Source organism: Sminthopsis crassicaudata, chromosome 2, assembly GCF_048593235.1.
Source record: "Sminthopsis crassicaudata isolate SCR6 chromosome 2, ASM4859323v1, whole genome shotgun sequence".
In the NCBI taxonomy this organism is placed as follows: Eukaryota; Metazoa; Chordata; class Mammalia; order Dasyuromorphia; family Dasyuridae; genus Sminthopsis; species Sminthopsis crassicaudata.
In genome coordinates this window covers 270570796-270580734 of record NC_133618.1, presented here as the reverse complement: position 1 = coordinate 270580734, position 9939 = coordinate 270570796, and the positions used below count along the sequence as shown (strand labels likewise).

Sequence of the window (9939 nt, the reverse complement as noted above, 5' to 3'; positions counted from 1 at the left end):
TGAAGTTTCTTTGTTTGTGAAATGGCTGGTGGCTAGACTGGAGTATAGGTTGGGCTCTAAAGTATAAGATGGGAAAATTAAGAGAGAGCTAGGTAAAGAAAGGTTCTGAATATCAAGCAGTTTGTATTTGACCCAGGGGACATCAGGAAGCCATTGGAGTTTATTGACTGGGGAGATGATATGGTTGGACCTTTACTTTAGGAAAATCACTTTGGGGGCTACATGGGAATAGATGAGAGGGGAGAAAGAATTAGGCCAGGAGACTCTTTGGTTTTCCATACTGAACTACTTGTTTCCAATCTTTTCTCTCCAAATTAAATTTCTTCACAACTGCCAATCTTTGTAAAGCACATGCCTGACCCTATTACTCCTTGTGGTTTCCCAGATTCTAGGAAGAAATGGAAATTCCTTACTTTTACACACTGAACCATCCCACAATCTGACTTTAGGCTAACTTTTCAAGTTTCACATTATTCCTTTTCACTCACTAGGTCCCACATTAGACTTAATGTTCTCAAACATCATATTATCTCCTACTGTTTGTGCGAATCTAACTTCCTTCAAGACTTAGCATAGGTGCAATCTCCACATGGATTGCTGCTCCCCCCCCCAAAAAAAAAATTATAATATATGTTATCTTTACCTATACAGATGCTGTTATTTACATGATTATTTTGTCTTTTGTATCTTGCACAATGCTTTCAAAATCACAAAACCACAATGGCTTTCCAGGTTAACTAGCACTAGATCTTGAAAGTAAAGATTCTGAGGCAGAAATGACTGAGTTCTAGCCATAAGGAGTGAGTTAAGAAAATATAAGCAGGCAGGAGAAAAGGTTTAGGCAATAGCTGGCATTGCAATTTGGCTGGAGCATATTGCTTGAAGGGGAGTAATGTGATATAAAGCTCAAAATGTGGGTCAGAGCCAGATCTTGGAGGGATTTAAATGCCAAGGCAGTTTGCATTTTATGATAGAGGTCAGGAAAGACTCTTGAGTAAGGAAACGACCTAGTCAGATCTATATTGTAGGGAGATCATTTTGGATGGACTGGAGAAGGAAGAGGGTGGAAGCGGGGAAACCAAATAGTCTAATTAATATCCAAGACAGTAATATCAAACTCAAACAGAAATAGCCACTAAATCCTGTAGGTCACATATTGACTTAGAAATCCATATATGGATATTATCTATGTTTTATTGAATTTTAATTTTGTTAAAAAATCCTAATCATATTTTAATTTGTACTTGGGAATGTTGGGAGCTGCATGTAGCCTGACCACTTCTGGTCTATGCTATAAATGTTAAGAGATAGAGCTAGGATAATGGCAATCTCCTAATATTAGCTGAATTTTAATTGAATGGCTTCATTGTGGTGCTGAGGTAATTCCCAAAAGCTATCCTAAGAAAGTATAAGCTCTGGCAGCTAATATGTATATAGTTGTTTACTAGCCACTTAATAAATGCTCATCACCAAAAGGCTGAGCACCAGGATGATTTTTTTTTTTTTTTTTTGGTAATGCAACTCACTATTGGTGTCTCAAGTCACATAGTAGTGGCAATCTGCATTATTGGAGGATGGTCCACAGTTGATGAATATTAGGATTCTTTGTTTTTGTTTTTTTTTCTGAAGTGGAGTTAAAGTGACTTGCCCAGGGTCACACAGCTAGGAAGTGTTAAGTGTTTGAGACCAAATTTGAACTCAGGTCCTCCTGAATTCAGGGCTGGTGCTCTATCCACTGCACCACCTAGCTGCCCCTGAATATTAGGATTCTTAAGGTATCAAAAAAATGCTGATACTTTGCCAATACTCACCTCACTTTAATAGTTTCGCCCTTCCCGCCTTGTGATAGTTCCCACACACATCTAATTTACATATAAATGCCTCTCTCCCAGGGAAAAAATATCATTCTCTTCATATCCACATTAATTAAAGTTGTTTGTCCTTTATTCTGGAAGAGGTCCATGGCTAAAGGAAGGGCATGCAGGTGCCCTGGATTTAAGAGAAGGGCAGTGCAAAGACTCCAACCTTATTCTCTCCTCCAGAGCCATCTGGGTCTAGTGGCCAGATGTAAATCAGGACAACTGAAGATGGCCCTAGATGTAGTAGAAAACCTTGGCCTTTTTAAGATAACATCTTTCCCAAGTCTCAGTTTGTGTGAACCAATGCCCATTCAGTGATTAAGACTAGGTAAGAAGAAATGAGGTAAAGAATGGCCTTTTTTATCTAACAAAAAAAAAAAAAAAAAAAAAAAAAAAATCTGGGAGGAGAAGACACATAGAGAATCCTACCCATACAATTAACACTCAATACTTATGGCCAACTAGTCAGTGTGGGAGAGGCTGTGGGCACAGTCCCAATAATCCACTGTTGATGCAGCAGTGAATTAGTACAACCATTCTGAAAACCAGTTTGGGATTCTATGAGAAAAATCAGGGTATTGATAGATTTAGAGTGAAAGTTCAGGGTACATTTAGTCTACTTCTGTTTTTTTACAGATGGAAAAATGAAGGTCCAATAAGGGTTAAATGATTAGTCCAAGATCTTATGAGTAGAGAAGGGATTTGAACTTGGGTCCTTTAACTCTCAAGCCATTGATCTTTCTAGTTTTTGTCACATGGTTAGATACCCTTGAATCACATGATTCCATTACTGGGAGCATACTTAAGTCCTATGCAAACCAAAATATTTACAGAACCAAAAAACTGAAAACAAAAGTAGAGGCCTAATGATCAGGGAACAAATGAATTGTAATATATATGGAATATTATTGTAACCATAAAGAATGATGAATTCAGAGCTTATGGGAACTGCTGTATGAACTGATAACAGTACAAAGCAGAATCAGGAGACGCAAATATACAATGGTTATATTACTATAAACAAGAGAACTTAGATCAAATATAATGATCAATATTGGTTCCCGATTACCCTGGTTGGGATATCTCCTCTTGGTGGAAAATGTGGGGCCAGGGCACTGTTATATCATCTGTCATTTGCATTTATATTTAAGAGTTTTTTGTTGGAGTGTGGGGGACAGATATAAAATTGGGAAGGGATCATGATGTAAAAAATAACATGCATTTAAAAAATATTTCCTGACTAAAATGGTATTTCATAAATCTAGGTGTTTATACTACATATATACCTAGAGAAACAGAAACCCAATCACAGGGAAAGGGGCAAAAACTTTCTGTAGGAGGGAAAAAGCCTCTGCTTGCACAGCAAGGAAGGCTGAAGGGATCTAAATACAGCCACAGGGTATGGGACTAAGCAGCAGCATCACGCAAAAGCTCAAGAGAACAGCTCTCAAAAAAGAGACATTGAAGGAACATTTTAGAAATTAAAAGATGCCAAAACTCTGGCTGGAGGTAGGCTGGCAAATGAGGTATATAATTTTCCCTTTGCTGAACAAACTTTTTCAAATCCCAAGATTCTTTTCTAATCCTTGCGTGCTAACAGAGGACATCCACTTTCCCTCATTAAAAGAAGGTCAGCCATAGCAACTCTATGAGGGATGGTGGTCTGCATAAGACAATTAAGGAACCATATCGATCAGTCTTCCTTCCAGTCATCCTGTGCCCAGGCAGGCATGGGTGAAGAGTACTCAAAACCAGGCCCTTTATAGCGTAGGGCATGAAGGTACATCACCAACTCTTGAGGCAAGGGGTCTTGTCTCACCAAACGGCATTCTTCACAGAGAGGGTCCATCTTTTTATCCCTAAGCCTTGACCCAGCTGCCTCCCCAGGAGTCAGTTTTGTTGTGTCTAAATCAAGGAAAGTTGTTTGGTTTGGTTCCTCTGGGCCTTTTATGGTTGTAGTTGGCTCTTTCAAGTCCTGCTTAAAAAATGGGTCTGCAGGGGCCTTAGGACCTGGGGGTAGGTCCCCTTCAAAGAGATCTAGAACAGTCAGGCTTTGTTTGGCCCGGTGTTCCTCCAACAAATCTTGTAGCAGCTGATCATCTGTCTTTGGGATATGGCCACCTCGGCCCCGGGCAGGGCCCCAAGCTGCTGTATTATAGATGGGGTCATTGACGATAGGGTAGCCCAGGAACTGCAAGTGTACCCGGATTTGGTGGGTACGGCCAGTAAGAGGCCGACAGTGAACCACACTACTGTGACCATTGTAACTCAGCCTCTGGAATACAGTTTCACAGGGCTTGCCCTGTGGGTCTACACGGCACAGCCCCACCTTATAGGATACCACCAAGATGGGCTCCTTGCAGGTGACTTTTTCAGCAGGGAATTCTCCTTCCACCCGGCACACATATTCTTTCTCCAGCTATTGAAGAGAACACAAAGTCAGCAAACAAGTTCCAGCTCTTAGATTGCCACCCTCAAGTATTCTGAGTCTACTTCTCCCATATCCGAATTCAAAAGTCCCATGACTCTAACCATTTCCACAAAGCTTTTGTGTTCAAGTTTCCCTATTACTTTTATAGGCTATCTCTCTTAAATATCAGTACCATCCCCACATGCCTCTCTATATCTTAACATTTTTTAAAAAAATATTTTATTGAGCTATTCTGATAAGACAATTATCCAAGACAATTCTGAAGGACTTGTAATGAAAAATGCTATCTACATGAAAAGGGAAAAATGATGAAATATAAGTGCAAGAATGAAACATACTTGTCTCTATTTTTCTTTTTTTTTCTTTTACAACATGGTTCATATGGATATGTCTTATATGACTTCACAGGTGAAATTGATATTGAAGGGAATTTGAAACTCAAAATTTAAAAAAAGAATTTAAAAAAGAAAAATGATTAATTTTATTGCTATCTTATTTTCATTCTTTTTATTTCAAAGTATAACCCCTTCCTCTTACTTAACAAAACATTTGTAACAGTTCTTTGTTACAATGTAATGAAGAAAAAACTAAATTTAGCAACCTGTCAAACTACAGTATATACAATGTTTCATACCCACAGTCTTCCTCCTTTGCAAAGAAGGGGAAAAGATACATTTTCTCATCTTTTTTTCTTGAGCTAACTTTGGTCATTATAATTAAATAGTATTCAATTCAGATGATCAGGCTACCAAATTTATGCAATCTGTTATTTCTCACTGTGTGATGTTGAACAATTCACTAAACTCTCTTAGATCTCTTCCAACTCTAAATCTTTATGAGCCTATGATCTCTATCCCTGAATCCTCTGAAAATACTCTACGGTCCTGCTCCCCACTTTGCTTTACCTGCCGATCTCTAACTTGCTCATGGATCCGCTCAGAGACAGCAGCTGTCTTGGCAAACATGAGCACCCCTGAGGTGAGGCGGTCTAGCCTATGTAGTGGATGCAGTTCCTTAAGCTGGTGCTCCTTGCCCAGGACGAAGATGACAGTGTTATGGCGGAAGCGCCCACAAGGGTGAACAGGCATAGAGGAAGGCTTGTCTACCACAACAACTTCATCATCCTCAGCTAGCAGACGAATAGGCTCTGATGTCACAGGGGGCTCATGTCGGTGGACAGTGTTCCGGAGGAAGTCATTATCCTGCCAGGGAGATACAAACAGCTGAATCAACTCAGTGTTAGGCAAACCTGCACTCACTCCATGTGGAAAAGGAACAGAGTGTTGTGCACATAAGAAGTTATGGAAAAGGATCATAGGTAGAATTAAGAGTCAGAATGACATTAGAAAGCTTGGAGTCCAACCTTTTCATTTTACAGATAAGCCTAAATATTAAGGGATTTAGCCAAAGTCAAGGTCAAATGTCTGAGATATAAGGATTTGGATTGGATCTTCTCAATCCCAAGTTTAGAACTTTTCCTATTATACCATACCAGTTCTCAAGAAGTCTTTTTTTTTTTTAATGCCTTCTTGTTGCTCTTTTAAATTTTTTTATATTACTCATTTCCCAATAGTTTCTTGCCCTTTCATCTCTCCTTTTCTAGAAATCAAAAATGGCAATTCAAGCAAATCTTACACTCTAACTGAATCTCACATTCTCTTAATAGAATGTAAGCTTTTTGAGGTCAAAGACCATTTCAAATTTTGTCTTTGTATTCCTAGCATCTATCCCAGAGCCTAGCATGAAGAATATATTTCATAAAGGCAAGATTGAGTGATGTCTTAAAATGTAAGTCTTATTCCAATAGCATATTACCTACCACCTTTGTCAAGTTATCCTTTATCCTAAGACCTCTGAAATTATAAGCAGACACTCCAACTAATTACAGTTCAATTTCAAATGAAATTCTTTCAACTATTCACTCAACAAACATTTATTTGTTGTTCTTTAGTCATTTTATTCATGCCTGACTCTTGCTGACTCAATTGAAATTTTATTGGCAAAGATACTGGAGTGCTATGCCACTTCCTTCTCTAAGTCATTTTTATAGATGAGGAACAAACAGGGTGAAGTGACAAAGTTGCATTTGAATTCAGATCTTCCCAACTCTAGGTTTGGTGCTCTGTCTACTGTGCCATCTAGCTGTCCAAATACTAATTAAGTGTTTACAATGTTCAGAGAACAGTGATTGGTGCTAGAGACATATACAAAATTCAGATACAGAATTTCAGTTCTGAGTTTATATTCATCTTGGCAGAACATAAGGCATGGCTAATACGTTGATTTGTCTAGTTTGGAGATTTTTTTTTTTTTTTTTTTTTAAAGTGAGGGTCCTTATAGGGAGGAAGGAAATGAGGCAGAAAGACATCCATTACAAACCACATCCCTCATGTTAGATGTGTAGTGGGGCAGCCAGGAAAGTAGGTGTGTGCAGCCTCAGACAAGAAATAGGAAAAAATAATTCTTACCCTTAAGGAATTTACAACCTAGAGTGAGGAGATACGTACAAAAATTTATAATAAAAGTTAGCAGTAACAGTACATAAGAGAGCAAAGAAGTTGCAGATATCAGGGAAGACTTCTTAGAAATGGCAGCATCTGAACTGGTCCATGAAGAAAGAAAAGGAAGATATGAGAAGTAATTTCACACATGAAGATATTATATACAGATATACAGAGAGAAGTAAAGTAGTACAGTGTACATGAAAGAGAAATAATGGAAAAATAAAACAGGAAAGGCAGATTGTTGGCAGATCTTGAAAATCTATTATGCCAGGAAAAAGTTCATATCTTATTCTATTCTATTCTATTCTACTAAAAAGTGTTTAAGTAGGATCAGACCTGCATATTAGGAAAATTACTGTGTTATTGATGTAAAGGAGAGAATGGAAGAATCCAGTAAACTCCTATGGTGCTAATAAGGCAGGAGCAGAAAGGAAAGAATAGATGCTAGTGATAAATTCTACATAATCTGATCACTTCACTGATCACTGCCCCTTCATTTGGAGGCAAAACATTTAAAGTGTTAGGAGACTGAAGTGATGCTTAGCAAGAATTGGAGGTCATCTGTGAACACAGATTTAGGATTCTCTTATACAGAGGTTGTCACTGAAGTCAATAGAATAAAAGAGGCTGTCAAGAGGGAAAAAATCCAGGGAAAAGAAAAGAGATCCTGGGGGCAAAGAAGGGGTATACCCACCCACTCTTAGAGAAGGGTGGACAAAAAAGACCTAAAAAAATGGGAATAATAGTGCTAAGAGATAGTAGTACTGTTTTTCCCCCCCTGAGGCTGGGTTAAGTGACTTGCCCAGGGTCACACAGCTAGGAAGTGTTAAGTGTCTGAAACCACATTTGAACTCGGGTCCTCTACCCACTGCGCCACCTAGCTGCCCCAGATAGTAGTACTGTGAAAATTAAGTGATTACAGTGTCAAGGAGTGAAATAATACAACAGGAAGGTCAGAAAAATGGATCTCATAAAAACTCACGAAAAGGTTATTTTTGGCTATTAGCATGATGTCAAGTAACAACAGGAAAACAGTGCTAATCAGTCTCCATCTGTCCTTTGTGTGTGGGGGAAATAGGAGTATGTGAAATGTGAAGAACCAATATTTTCTAAGTGGTCAAATTAACTACCTTAATTAGTCTATTTAAATCCCTAACCTAATTAAGCTGACAAATTGCACCAGTTAATTTACAAGAAGGCAGGGCCACTGTTCTTAAAGGAACTTGCCATCTAAACTTCCCACTGAAACGGGACAAGTATAGATGGATAAAAAGTAGTAATGGTAACAGCTAGGGACCTAGATAGCGCTTTGCAAATAGTGTCTCATTTTATCCTCACAATCACCACTCTGGAGGTGGGTGCTATCATTGTAAGGATGAGAAGAGTGAGGCTGGGCGATTGGGGGACTTAGGGAGACACTGCTAGCTAAGTGTCTGAGGCGGATTCGCATTCAGGTCTCGCTGAGCAGTCTCTCCCCTGGAACCACCAGCGAGCTCGAAGCGGAGATCACACGCTGGAGCTAAAGGAAGATTGGGGGGGCCTTTTGTGTTGGTCCCGGACGTCTCCCCCTCATCTCCCAGGGGCCCCACCTTGAGAATAACGTCGAGGTTTCGCACCGGCTGCTCGTTGAGGCGCAGGCGGCCGGCCTTGGCGGCAGCCTCGTAATACGAGAGAGGGTGGGCACGAAACTCGGTACTGTAAACGTGGAGCAAGCTTCGGCCCACCCAGCGGCCCTTGCAGTACGTCTGGAAGTCGAAGTAATAAGGCCGCACCTTGCGCAGCCCGCCCTCGAAGTAGTAGCTGGTCTCAGCAAAGTGCTGGTCACTGAAGCTGACCCCCGCCCGCCGCTTCTTAGGGGGCGGCACGAAGCGCTCCCCGCCCTGACCTCGCCGCTTCTTCCGCCCGCCCGAAGTGGGAGCCAAGGCCGGAACTGGCGCCTGCTGCTCTCCACAGTGCTCAGCGCCGCCCTTAAGTTCCTGCTCCGGAGGCTCTACCGGACACCCAGGGGCTCTGTCCTTCCGATCGGGAACCTCGTACCCACCGCTTGCCATCATCAACCTGCAACCGCGGAAGCTGCCTGGGAGCCCGGCAAAGACGAACCTCCGCAGGGCACGGCAAATGGTGGCAAGCGAGGAAGGAAACGCGGAAGCTCCCAGCCACATACCCCGCGACCGCTCGCCCACGTGGGGGACGCCAGCCCTCTAGCGGCGTAAAAAGATGACGCAGCAAGCGCACCGACTAATCACTACGGCCGAATGGGAGGCCGCGAAGAAAATTGTCGCAGGCGCAGAGACGTAAAGAGCAACGCCCATCAACTATGGGAGAGCCCTTGGAAGTCGTTAGTGCCTGGCGCGCTAGTGCCAAGCCGCGGGTGCGATATAAGGGGACTACAAGGTGATAATGCATTGGAAGCTTTCCCCACAGGAGTTTACTTATAAAACAGCTTTTGATACCTTTTTATTTTTAAAAACATGTTACTATAATGAAATCTAATATAATATATTTAAACATATTATAATTATAATAAATATATTTGTAATACATAATTAAAATAAACAAACATTTATGCAAATATGTTGCACAAGAAAAATCAGATCAAAAAGGAAAAGAATGAAAAAGAAAACAAAATGCAAGCAAACAACAAAGAGTGAAAACGCTACATTGTGTTCCACACTCAGTTCCCACAGTGCTCTCTTTTCATCACAAGAGCATGGAACTGGCCTCAATCCATCTCATTGTTGGAAAGAACCACGTCCATTTTGATACTTCTGTAAAGAACATGTCTGTTTTCCCCAGTATTCCACCTCTTACAACAAATAGTATATTTAAAGAAGATGAAAAAAATAAGTAAATAAAACCTATCAGAATATTGGAAAAGTCTGAAAATGTATGGCATATTCCCTATCCACAGGAATCTATTCAAAAGAATGGCGTGAGGAGCTAGTTATGGAAATATAAGTACACTATTTGTGGAGCTGTGAACTGATCCACCCATTCTGGAGAAAAAGAATGGAACTATGCACAAAGGGCTATCAAACCGCATACCTTTTGATCCAGTAGTAAGTACCCTTACTCTGTTCTGCAAAGAAAACAATGAAAATGGGTAAAGAATTAATAAGTACAAAAATATTTGTAACAGCACTTT

General features: G+C 40.5%; 1 protein-coding gene across 1 annotated transcript; it reads right to left on the bottom strand.

The window, feature by feature from the left end:
- Positions 1 to 2745: 2745 nt before the first annotated feature.
- Positions 2746 to 9010, bottom strand: RPUSD2 (RNA pseudouridine synthase domain containing 2). The gene is made up of 3 exons (XM_074289292.1): positions 8384 to 9010; positions 5196 to 5492; positions 2746 to 4278 (listed from the first exon to the last, which is right to left on the bottom strand). Exons 1-3 carry the CDS (start codon positions 8954 to 8956, stop codon positions 3553 to 3555), a joined length of 1596 nt encoding a protein of 531 aa, XP_074145393.1. The 5' UTR covers positions 8957 to 9010; the 3' UTR covers positions 2746 to 3552.
- Positions 9011 to 9939: the final 929 nt, after the last annotated feature.

Coding starts and splice junctions, on each gene's coding strand:
- RPUSD2 (XM_074289292.1), bottom strand. CDS start 8,956: ATGTGGCTGGGAGCTTCCGCGTTTCCTTCCTCGCTTGCCACCATTTGC. Junction 5,493..8,383: donor ACCTCGACGTTATTCTCAAG/GTGGGGCCCCTG, acceptor TCTCCCTGGCAG/GATAATGACTTCCTCCGGAA. Junction 4,279..5,195: donor AGCAAGTTAGAGATCGGCAG/GTAAAGCAAAGT, acceptor TCTCTTCAATAG/CTGGAGAAAGAATATGTGTG.